Source organism: Vombatus ursinus, unplaced genomic scaffold (genome assembly GCF_900497805.2).
Source record: "Vombatus ursinus unplaced genomic scaffold, bare-nosed wombat genome assembly UNPS02009918.1, whole genome shotgun sequence".
Taxonomy (NCBI): Eukaryota; Metazoa; Chordata; class Mammalia; order Diprotodontia; family Vombatidae; genus Vombatus; species Vombatus ursinus.
In genome coordinates, this window is record NW_020949696.1 from 4,991,902 (window position 1) to 5,004,387 (window position 12,486).

The 12,486-nt window shown below is 46.8% G+C and overlaps 2 protein-coding genes across 5 annotated transcripts in view; one reads left to right on the forward strand and one right to left on the reverse strand.

Moving 5' to 3' along the window:
• Positions 1 to 219: 219 nt before the first annotated feature.
• LSM7 (LSM7 homolog, U6 small nuclear RNA and mRNA degradation associated) lies at positions 220 to 10,459 on the reverse strand. Its single transcript, XM_027853034.1, has 4 exons — positions 10,367 to 10,459; positions 10,147 to 10,237; positions 2,386 to 2,457; positions 220 to 568 (listed from the first exon to the last, which is right to left on the reverse strand). The coding sequence occupies exons 1-4, from the start codon at positions 10,370 to 10,372 to the stop codon at positions 426 to 428; spliced, it is 312 nt and encodes a 103-aa protein (XP_027708835.1). The 5' UTR covers positions 10,373 to 10,459; the 3' UTR covers positions 220 to 425.
• Positions 10,460 to 10,738: 279 nt separating this feature from the next.
• The window catches only part of SPPL2B (signal peptide peptidase like 2B), a 45,764-nt gene continuing 44,016 nt past the window's right edge, over positions 10,739 to 12,486 (forward strand). For 2 of the 4 annotated variants that reach the window (XM_027853095.1, XM_027853096.1), the window contains exon 1: positions 10,739 to 10,915. In XM_027853095.1, the coding sequence (XP_027708896.1) occupies positions 10,868 to 10,915 (48 nt within the window). In that variant the 5' untranslated portion in view covers positions 10,739 to 10,867. The remainder of the gene's footprint in view (positions 10,916 to 12,486) is intronic. The other 2 variants (XM_027853093.1, XM_027853094.1) reach the window with 1 other exon arrangement.

A 12,486-nucleotide genomic window follows, 5' to 3' on the forward strand; every position in this document is an offset into this window, starting at 1 on the left:
GGGTTATAGCCTGTTCAAGATTCTTTTGAATCCTAACTCTCATTTCTAAGGTTTAGCTCTCAGAATAGCACAAACAACTTTATAACAAGGCAGTTCCGTTTTCTAGAGCTCAGAGGACCCAGAAATTCATCTTTAGTACTAAGGATTATGTCAAATCTGGCCTGTGATTCTGATCGTTCCCCACTAATACCAAAGAGTAAAAGAAAGAAGAGCTTATGCTTAACAGATTTGTTTTGTAATTTTATTAGAAAAAAAATACACCAAAAAAAAAGTCTCTCTTCTCTCCCAGCTGGCAAGTTGTAATGAGGGAAGGTCACTGAGTCCTTTCAGAAAAGGAAGGTATTTCCCTGCCGAACTGAAACCTCACAGCCCTGTTCAACAGAGCTGCTGAGAAGCCACCAGGCTTACATGGACACAGCCTGGGGCTATCCGTCCTGCTGCTGGATGAAAGGGTTTGGAATGGCCTCCATGCCATCCTGAGGGCAAATCAGCACTACCGAGGTACCTCTGCAGACCACCAGCCCCAGCTGACGTGTGTCTTCAGTGAGCTTGTATTGGTCATCAGGATCTGAAAGGCAACCACAGAAGAGGAGACTAGAGCCAAGAACACCAAGATCAACACCGGTGATGCTCTAAGAGAGAAAAGCAAATTCTTCTACCAGACACAATGATTTAACAGAGAATTTTTCCTCCTCTTCCTCCTCCCAACCCAGATTACAGACCTACCACACAGGTCTGCTTCAAGGAAAGTGTTTTTGTGCATGGAAAACTATTACAGACATGTGAATTACTATTCATAGTGGGGAAAGGATATCTGCAACTAGTTAATCCCAGGAATGCTGCACTATACCTCGGGAGGATGGTAAATCCTTATTAGGCACTTGATTTCAAAGGGTTAATGAGAAAGCTCTGGGGCCTGTTAGCCTGTAACTGGAAGGTAACACAGTAAACAAAGACCGGCCTATGGGGCCTTGCAGCCATAGTGCTTGGGGGCCACAGCTGGTTGTGTGTTGATGCCATACACTGGAGATATTCAATATGCTTTGTGGTAGCCCAGAAAACCTTGCTAGTTTTCCGGGTCAAATGTTAATCCTGACAGGCTCTGCCTATAATGCCAGACAATATACAATGCAATAGTCCTATCTGCTAGAAACCTCCAGCTTCTGTAGAGGCTCCCAGTCTGACCATCAGAATTGGGGAGCCAACTGGATATACCTGCTCCAGACTCCTCCGCAGCCCCCCAAGTTTCTCTCCCATCTCCAGCTAGTGTAATGGGGACTTAGGAATCCTACCAACTGAGCCTGGGAGGAGTGGGAAAAGACTGGTGCGACCACAGGCCAAGTCTGGGGAGCAGCATCCTGGCATGCCAGCAGACTACTTCTCCTCTGCCATGCCCAGCTGCACCCCCTCGTGGATGCCTCCTTGTCCTTTCCCAGCTTGTTCTGGAAGTGTCTGGGGAGCCGGAGATTCCACAGCGTTCTACACTCCCTGCTCCTGACTCCCCAGCCTGGAGCACTTCTGGATAAGCCAGGGCTTAGTCTGCCCTTCCCTTAAATGTGCCACATAAAGGCCTACTGCTTTCGGCACTGAATGACCAGGCTAGTTCTTCTGTAAATTCCCAAACCACTCTATTGGACCGGAACGCTCCCACGACAAGAGAAAAGCTTCCTGTTGCCTCCTTAGAGTTAGTCTGGTTTGAGATATCCCAGATGAGTGGCCAAATTGGCTATAACAGCGATTACTTAATACAATCTGAACCACAGCCATTGAATTAAGGGACTACTGCGTCTGGTAAGTAGGGCGGTGGAAACCAAACCTAACTGTATGAGTACGCTGGTCCAGGCTCACAGTTGGAAGCACAAACCATCCCTCGTGTCTGCAATGGGTTTTTCTCCTTGGCCCCATTTCCACCTGTTGAAATACTTCCATCTCTTCAAGGCAAATTTAGACCCCACTTTCTCATGGGATCCAGAGCCAGAAGGGACCTTCAGGTACACACTGCCCCAGAGCCTAGACAGTGTATAAACCAGAACAGTGGGGAAAAGTACCAGTCAAACTGTTTATAACACCCAGATTAAATCTGAGGACCTGACTGTCCTGGCTGAGCTTAACCCTCTCCCCTTCCCTCCCACAAGGGAGGGCTTAGGGGGCTACTTACAGTAGGAACTTAAAACATCCAGTGAATGAATTAGCACAGAATGTGCCTACATTCCCAAGAAAACCTACTGCTAAAGCTTAATGGGTAATGAATAATTGGGTCCCAATAAGGTTATCAGAAAGTGTGATCAGCTGTATAATTAACAAAGTATTAGATTCCTAAATGAAATGACAATTTTAGCCCATCAGATTTATCAGCAATCAAGCTTCAAAGTTTTGCCAACTTACCTCTCATATATTCAATGGTGCCATCAAGTACCAGATTGAGCAAAGGGTCAAATCCTTTTAAGATTCCACTGGCTGGCAAAGAGGAATCAGAAAGAGGAAAATGAGAGTTGTCATTTCACAAGCATAAAAAGCAATATATTAAAAGCAACCATATGAGCTGCATTAAAAAAAAAAACCCAACGAATCTCCCCACCAAAAAAACACCTCAAAATGCTCGCCTGCCTAGCCAAACCCCAGATCTCCCTACATATGTGTTGGAGACAGGGATGGTGAATCTGGGTAAATAAAAGACAGCAGAGCATTCAGGATCAAGTCCCTAATCTGGCATTCAAGGTCTTTCCTTTCTGCTTCCAACCTGCCTTTCCAGATATATCACATTGTTCTTCCATTCAGCCAACCAGGATAACTCACCCTGGCCCATGCCAGCCTTCTCTCCATGCTAGCGGGTCATGTTTTATGGCCCCCATCCCTATCCACTGAAATACTTTCATCTCTTCAAGGCTAATTTAAGCCCTACTTTCTCATAGGATTTAGACCTAGAAGAACCCTTGGAAATCATGTAGTCCAGCCTCTCATTTTACACAGATAAATAAACTGAGGCCTTGAAAGGGGAAGAGCCTTGCTCAAGGTTAAAGCAAAGAACAGAGCTAGAATCTGAACCTGGGGCTTCTGACTTTCCACCGAGGGTCTTCCTACAGCACCACCCTGCTCCTCTCAGCACAGTGAGGTCTCCTCCTTAGACGCCATGCCCCACTGCTCAAGGCATGCACATGTTTTGTTCCCCACAGTAGACTGTAAGTTTCTTGAGGGAAGAGATCATGTGATTTTATCTTTGCATCTCTGGTGCCAGGAGAGCTTAAGCCATTAATAAAGGCTGGATGAACTGTAGCTCGAGGGGGTCACCCCAAGAGTAGATTATACCTTATGTGTAGAAGGGAGAAGCAACCTCACTGTCACCACAGGCTAATGAACCAATTTAATGTAAGCTGGCAAATGTATTAGGTGTTTGCTATGCTCAAAGCCTTGTGCCAGGTGTTGGGAATACAAGGACAAAATCAAACAGTCCCCACCTTTGGATCCCTCAAAGAACTTACACTTTCTGGAGGCACAAAGAACCCACACTTTCTGGAGGCACAAAGAACCCAACATGTATGCACACATGAGAAAAGAGAAGCCAATTTGGGGAGAACAGACTCAGGAAAGGCTGGAGGCAAGGTTAGACTCTGAAAGACTTGGGGATTTCACAGAGTCGGGGCAGAATGGTGAGCTGGGGAACAGCCAGAAGCCCAAGGAATCTAGTGAGGCTGGAACACAAAATAAATGAAAGGCAATTATATGAAATGAGCCCAGATAGGGGTGAGGCGGCAGACTGTAGGGGCTCTGAATGCCAGGCCCTGAAGGCTGGTGCAGGGGAAAGAACAATGGATGGGGAGCCAAGAACTGGGGTCTGAATCCCAGCTCTGCTATCTGGGTAACCTCAGGCAAGAAGCCTCATCTAAGGAGGACTTTCCTAAAATTGGGGGCTTGAATTGGGTAATTCACAAAATATGGGAGTCACAAACCATGACATCTGTGATACCTGTCGGCTACAGAATTCTGTGAATGTCTAATATCTTTTCCTACTATGAATCCCATCTTTTAAATGTTTGAGTGTCAATTTATATGACATAGAAGACTTGAGAAAAGCTTAAGATTCAGTTCCTATCCTCAAGGAGTTTATAATCTAGTTGCAGAAACCAAACACTCACACACTAGTTCCTCCATTTGTAAACTGAGGACGTTTTGACCATAATCCAATTCAACAAACATTTGGTAAATGATCACCATACACAAAATGCTATGCTGGGGATAAAAAGAAAACTAAAACCATCCTTGCCCTCAAGGAGCTTACATTCTACTGGAATGTAATCTAAGGTAGTACCCTTCTCATTCTGAGCATCTATGATTACCTCTGGAGAACAATATAAGACAGGGTTCAGCTTTATAAGAATATACTACTCAAGTATAAGCTTTAATAGCTTAAAACCACACTAAGACCTTTGGGACACCCTGTTCAACTGAGTGCTAAGTCATGCTGTATAAGCTACAATACATTAGAATTTCAGAGGGCAGAGAACAAAGACGCCAAAAAAGACTTCCAGAAGGCCCAGACTTCAGCTGGGCCTTGACAGATCCCCAATAATGTTACCAGGCGCTGCAGCCAACCTTGACCTGGGGTCACCGGATCCTGCCATCCAAGAGCTCTCATCCTATCTCTTTTCTCTCTCTTTCTTGACAAACCCTTTGGGAAAGCCATCTCTGCTGGCTTCCCTCCTTCCCTTTCTTCTCACCATCTCTGCAGTCTGGCTTCTAACCTCACCAAACTGAAACTGCTCTGTCCAAGGTGCCTAATGATCTCTTAATTGCCAAATCCGGTCCACCTTGCTGGATACTGTCCTCCTCTTGGGGCTTCTGTAACACTGCTTTCCTGCTTCTCCTCCAAAGGCTCCGGCCCTGGTTCATCACCCACGTCAGGCCCACTACCTATGGGTGTCCCTCCATGGCAATTCTGCACCCTCTTTTCTCTTCCCTTCATGCTCTTTCTTGGTGACTGCATTAGCTCTTATGGGTTCGATGATCATCTCTATGCAGACGACACCCAGATCTATTCTGTCCATTTATCTACAGAGCTTCAGTCCTGCATCACCATTTCAACTTGCAAGGCCCATAGAAACCTACACCTTAAGCTATCTCACCCAGAATTAACTCTTCCTTCCTCCAAGCCCTCCTCCCTTTCAAACATTATTACTGAGGACCCCATCCTTCCAGTCACCCAGACTTGCAACGTCAGTGTCATCCTCAAAACTGGCTGCTGAATCTGGCTCTACATTCCCTCTCCAAGACTCACACAATTGCTACTATAGTTCAGACTCTCATTCCCGAGTATCAGTTGCACTCCCAGCTTCAGGTCTCTTACCTGCACCAATCCTGTTCTTTACACACCTTTGGAAGTGATTTTCCCAAAATGAAAGTCTAATTATGTCACACACACACACACACACACACACACACACACACACACACACACACACACACACACACACACACACCCCACCCCTCTTACTCAGTAAACTCGAGCAGCTCCCAATCACTTCTGGGATCAAATAAAACTACTCTGCTTGCCATTTAAAGCCCTACAGGAGCAGGCCCCTTCTGATCTTTCTAGTGTTCTTCACCATCACTCCCACCACACTGACTAGCCACATTTGCTGCTCCTCACTCATGAGGCTTCCCCTTCAGTCTCTGCCTCTGCTGTTGCCCGTTCCTGGAATCCTTGGTTTCCTTAACTCCAAGCACTCCCCCACTGCAGGGCCCCCAGCTACTAGAGCCTTCCCCCCGCTGGCTCTTGAATTGAATGTGTTCTGTCTATGCATATACAGGTCATCTCTCCCATCTGAATGCCAGTTCTGAGGGGGAGGGCTCTCACTTCTGTCTGTGCATTCCCAGCATGGAGCACAGTGCTGACACAGATCCCCATGCAGAGCCTGTGGTCTGATGCTGTGTCACAACCGTCCTGGGCCTCATTTCCTCATCTCTGGTCTTTTCCAGCTTTACATTCAGGCTCTTCAGACCTTAGAGAGACAGTCTACGAATGGTATTATCCCCACTTTACCAGATGAGGAAAGCAGGGCTGAGAAGGGACATGACTTGCTCTAGGCCACTCAGCCACTGAGCAGCAACCCTGACCTGGATCCTGGCCTATAGGGTTCACATGAGTGCTTTCCACTGGACCACTGCAACTTCTCCAATATAATTTGGATTGAAGGGGAGAAAAGGAGGGCAAACTTATACCCTTCATATACTAATTTTTCTTGAAAGGCAGCATAGGTAGAGTATATAAAAATACAGGGGATCAGGAGACCTGGGTTTGAATCCTGCATCAGACACTCAGTTGCTACCATAGACATGTCACAATCTTTTAGGTGCCCAGTTTCCTTATCTATAAAATAATATTCACACTACCTACCTCACAGGTTTGTTGTGAAGTTGAAAGCACTTTGTAGACCTTAAAGAATTATAAAAATGGGAGTTATTATTGTTTTCTTGTCCAGGTAGAATATCCCTAGTGTCTTCAGTGAACAACTTTTTCAGACGTCATCTATCACACTGAACTTCTTTTAATATACTTTCTGGTAATACTGTGTATGATGGTTATCTCTGCTTGTTTCTTTCCCCGACAGACTGTCACAAGAGGGGATGCACTGTTATTGTAGAAATTTTGTATCTTCCTAGCCTGAAACACAAGTCCTCCCACAGGGGAGGTTCCTTAATAAATACATGTTAAAAATAAGTTGGATCCCTTCAAACTGAAGAGACTAATGGGAGATGTTTCGTTTTACACCTTACTAATTTGGTTTTCTAATTTTTCATTCTTTTGGATGTTTTACAGTGTTTTGATTTCTCATAAAGTCACTAGCTTCCAATTGCTCTATTCTAATTTTTAAGGAAGTATTTTCTTCAGTAATGTTTTGGACTTCCTTTTCCATTTGGCCAACTTTGCTTTTTAGGGCATTCTTCTCTTCATTGGCTTTTTGGACCTCTTCTGCCATTTGGGTTAGGCTATTTTTTAAGGTGTTATTTTCTTCAGTATTTTTTTGGGTCTCCTTTAGCAAGCTGTTGACTTGTTTTTCATGATTTTCTTGCATCACTCTCATTTCTCTTCCCAGTTTTTCCTCTACTTCTCTTACTTGCTTCTCAAAATCCCTTTTGAGCTCTTCTAAGGCCTGGGACTGATTCATATATTTCTTGGAGGCTTTGGATGTAGGAGCTTTGACTTTGTTGTCTTCTTCTGGTTGTATGTTTTGATCTTCTTTGTCACCAAGGTAAGATAATACAGTCTGACTCTTTTTGCGCTGCTTGCTCATGATCTCAACCAATTACTTGAGTTTTAAACTCTTTGTGAAGGTAAGAGTCTGCTTCCAATGTGGACAATGTACTGTCTCAAGCTTCAGGGGTTTTGTTCAGCTGTTTTCAGAGATACTTCGAGGGACCTGTAAATTTTCAGTTCTTCCAAGGTGCTTTGGTAAAGGGCAAGGTGTTTTCTCTCCACCGCCACAACAAGCTCTACCAGGCCAGCACTCCTCCTTGCCCCAGGACTGCCCCTCAGAACTATGATCCAGATCTAAGCATGGACAAAGCAAGAGATTCCTGCCTCAGCACTGGCAAAGAGATCCTTGCAATCCCCTTCTGATCAGCCTCTCTTATTCCCCCTTGGTCTGTGGGCCGGAAGCTCAGAAGGGCCGCACTCGGGACTTGTGGCTGAGACCTAGCTTCTCTCTCTCACTGCAGTCACAGACTTTTCCCACTGACCTTCTAAGTTGTCTTTGGTGTTTGTGGGTTGAGAGGTCTGGAAACTGCCACAGCTGCCTGTGATTCAGTCCTCTGAGGCCTGCTCCAGGTTCGCTGCAGCCTGTGCGTCCACGCCCAACTGCACTCCTCTCCTCACCAGACACAATATACCTTTCCTATCAGCCATCCAGGTTGTCTAGGGCTAGAAATTTATTTTACTCTATCTTTTTGTGGGTTCTGCTGCTTTAAAATTTGTTTAGAGCCATTTTTTATAGGTATTTGGAGGGATTTGAGGGAGAGCTCAAGTAAGTCACTGCTTTCCCTCCGCCATCTTGGCTCCGCCCCAACACCTGACTAATTTGGAACAGGCTTGTGATTTCACTGTTCTAGGGAGCTCCTGATGCAGATTAGGGGCACTGAGAAGTTAAACGACTTGCCCCGTCACAGAGCCAGTGTCAGAAGCTGGCCTTGAGCCTGGGTCGTCTTGATTCCAAGACCAGCTTGCCAACTGTGAAGCCAATATACCTTCCCTTACCTTGTTCATACACTTGTGGATTTGTTTTACGGTTTACATTTTCAAGCCTTGGTGTGGTGACAGGGACATGGGGTCTGGAGCCAGAGGACCGGGGTTCAGCTCCAATTTTGCTGCTGACAACTTTAACCTGGAGTCATCGAATCTCTCTGGGTCTCAGATCTCTTCATCTGTGAAATGAAGCCATATGACCTCCAAGGTTTCTTCCAGCTCTCCATCTAGGATGCTACTGTGTACCCCTTGGGGGAAAGGACCCAATCTTAGCTAAGATGCATTATCTCCCCCACCACCCCAAAAAACAGGGATCTGCACATAGGACTGGAGTATTAAGGAAGATTACAGGACACACTTAAATCAAGATTTGTTCAAGGACTATCCATTACAAGATACTGGACATCAGTTATTTGTGTTTGCATTACAAACTGCAAACCCTGCCCCCCCACTGCTACAGAACTATAGAGAGGAACTCTACTACTACTATGTGTGCCTACTGTGTGTAGGTACTGATCCAATGTTTCTTGAATGACTTTTACCTATTAGGATTATGTGTCTTATTTAAATATTGCAGATCAAGCAGCTGGTAGTCAAAGTTTGCTTCATGACTGTCATGACTTACACTTGTGTCTCCTCCCTCTACTGGACTGGGAGCTCTGTAAGAATAGGATCTGTGTAAATTTGTGCAAAGGCACACAGCAGGTGCTTCAATCAATGTTTGTTGAATGAATATCATGCTACTTTTTTATTTTTATACTCCTGGGGCACAACACCCACCTTACACATTTTTTTCCACATGGAAACTGCCTCCCTTGCCATTGACTGGCAACAACTTACCTATATTAACTTACAGAAGAGGTTCTTAACTTGTGGTCTGTGAACTTTAAAAATACATATTTTTTTGATAACTTATTTCAACAGAATTGGTTTCCTTTGTAATCCCATGTTGTTTTATTTTGTGCGTTTAAAAATATTATTCTGAGAAGGAGTCTGTAGGCTTCACCACACTACTACTCACCCAACTTAGAGGGTGGCCTGGGCCACAGAAGTTAAGTGACTTACTCATCCACAACCAAAAAGCCAGTATGTATCAGAGGCTGGAAATTAGGGTTCTCACTGGCTGGGTCACTGAGCTAGCACTGTCCCAGTTATAGGTGGAGAGGAGGGATCTAGATCTGTGATCTTACCAACTTGAGTACTGAATCTCAGCAAAAATCTCATTTTCCAGGAGGTCTTTCCTGATCTCCTCTTAATTAAGTTAATGGCTTCCTTCTATTGAAAATCTCCAATTTATCCTGGATAGATAGATTTGCCTGAAGTTACACAGCTGGAAAGCATCTGCCTGCCCCTGGATTTAAAGACTCGGTCCCAGACTTCAGGGTCCATTGCTCCATCTACTGCATGACTTAGCTGCCAGCGTACTCTAGCTGCTTAATAAGAGCTTGTTGAGACTGACTTCCAGAATGCAGATCACCTAGTCTGAGAAGGTTGACGAGCAATGAAAGGCTGTGACTTGTCTGCTAGTGTCTGTCAGATAGATGCAGCCCTTGAACCCAGGCCTTCCTGATTCCTAGGCCGAGGGCGGCCTCTCTACCTCGTACACAGTTGGCGCATAATAAATGTGCACCGGATTGAATCTGTCTATGGGACTCTGCCCTCCCAGAGGGTAAGCTCACTCCCTGAGAGTAGGGGCTCCCTAGCCCGACCATGGGGCTGGCCCTGCAACCCAGAAAGTGCGCACCAACCCAAGGTCCAGGAGAGGAATGAATGGAGGGCGCTCCAGAAGCCAGAGCGGATCCGACCGGAACGTACCACTGGCTAAGGCAGGCGGGGGGAGGGGGGAGTACGAGAACCCTGGGCCAGACCACGTGACGGGAGCGACAGGCGGGGTGCGAGGTCATTCTTACCCTCTCGGCCTCCCTGGAACTTCACGCGGATGGTCTTGTCTATGTACTTGGAGAGGTCCAAGATGCTCTCCTTCTTCTTTTTCTCCTTGTCCTGCAGAGAAAGCACAGCGGATCAGGGGCCCGGGCCTCCGAGCGCCGGGTCCGTCAGTCCGTCCCCCTCCCGCCCCAGCGGCAGCAGCGGCGACGGCGGCAGCACCAGTGTGTAACCCCCTCGGCTCACCGCCATATTGCAGCCGTCAGAGTCCCCTTTGCGTCTGGCGCCGGCGCCCTTTCACCTCTCGGCGAAAGCTTCGGCCGTAACGTCGAGGCGCTTGCGCAGTTGGGGCAGGAGCCCGGGGTGGGGGTGGGTGGAGGAGGGAATAAGAGGCGGAGCCCGGAGGTTGCCGGGTAACGTCGGGCAGCACTGCGGCGGCGGCGTGTTTCCCTCTCCTCCCCACCGTCGGCTCACCGCCATCTTGCTTGCGTCACAATCCGCCTCGTGAGCCGCGCCTCGCCCTTTCACCCTGCGCCCGGGAGTTGCGGAAGTGTGGGGCGCGTGCGCACGCGGGGCGGCCGCGCAGCGGCGCTTAGGCAGGAGGGGGAGAAGAAGTAGGGCCTAGGGGTTGCTGGGTAACGTCCGGCGGCTGAGGCTGTGGCGGCCGAGTCCCGGCTCCGACTGCGGCGAAGGGTGGCCTGAGCCGTCCTGCCCTGTCTTGCCCTGTGACGGGGATCTTGGGCGAACATGGCGGTGCTGGCGCGGGTCCTGCCGGGACTTCTCCTCATAGCACAGGTGAGGGTGAGGGGGAGGCCTGGCTCCTTCTTCCCCCAGCTCCCCTCAGCGGCCCGGGACGTAGGCCCCAGCCCGGCCTCGCTCCACCACGGCCCGGTGCGGGGCCCCCTCCCCCACTTCTCTGACTTCTCCAAGTTTAATGAGCCTGGTGTGACCCCGAGACCCTGGGGCCGGCGAACCCCATCATCCTTCGACCCGCGAGGCCCTTCGTCTTAAGCTTAAGGAACTTGAGCCCCAGACCTCCTATAAGTTTTAGGACTGGACGGTCCTGGGAGACCAGATCCAACCGCCTGTCTGGCTAGGTGGTGTCTTTAACTCACTTTTTCTCACAGATCGGGAAACCGAGTCAGCACAGGCAAACTGGCCTGCTCCCCGGTATGCGTTGCACCCTAGCTGGCTTGCTCAGCTGTTCCTCCTGTTCGTTTCCTGAATTACCCATCTTTTTAAACTCATTACTTCCTATATACGTGAAGCAAGTCGATAAGGGGTCCAAAAGGGCTTAGATTTAATTGCTTAAAACTACTGGAATACGACTTTTGTACGTACAAAACGGTTTCACACAAATGTATTTTTACATAAAACTAACATAGTCCCCCCCAAAAAAATTCATCCTACCCCGATAATAACTACCCTGCCCCTGAACTTTACAGCACTTTGAACCTTCTCCATCGTTTAAATACTCTGCTAATAGGTGTGTGTTGGTGTTTATCCTCTTACTCTGGGGACGGGTTGTGCCGTCTTTGAACTTTACACCCCACACCCAGTAGTGACTTAAAAAATATGTTAAGTTACTTGGTCAGGGGTCACACTTCTTCCTTTCCCCTTTTACAAGTGAAAAAACAGGCTTACAGTCAGTAAGCATCTATTAAATACCCACTGTATCCTAGACCCTTCTAAGTTGAGACACTGACTCACCTAAATGTCTCCCTTAAGGTCTCACAATATATGGGGTCCAGCGTTTGAAGGAAAGTCTCCTAACTCCAAGTCCAGTAATACTTTCTCTATATTTTCCTGTTCTGGTTGTATACAGACCTCTGTCCAAAAGCTCATAATCCCACCCATAGCCCTCCTAGGCTAAAGCTTCTGGAATCAATAATAGCAGTATGTTAATAATATACTTATTTACACTTAAAGGTTTTATGGTTTATAAAATACTTTGTATATGTTATCTAACTTGCTCTTCATAACAGCTCTGAGGGATATCATACAAACATACCTGTTTTCCAGAAAGATTAAGTAACTTGCTTATAGTTATGGAATGGTACTAGCAAAGCTCCATTTTTCTCCCTGCAAAATTAGGGAGTTAAACTACATGTTCTCTAAGGGCTCTTCAGCCCTAAATCCTTTGGGGATTTATACAGTGATTGCCTAGCACCCAATTATTGACTGTCCTTTGTGACTCATTTATTTTTCTAAATTAAAGTTAGTTAAAATCTACTCTGTTTTGAGGAAAGAATTTAACACCTGCAGTGGAAAGAGTATGCAGTTTATAGTCAGGATCTAAGTTCAAACCTTGGGCAAGTCAAGTTCACCTCTCTGGGCCTCAGTTTTGTTTTGTTTTGTCTTTTAAC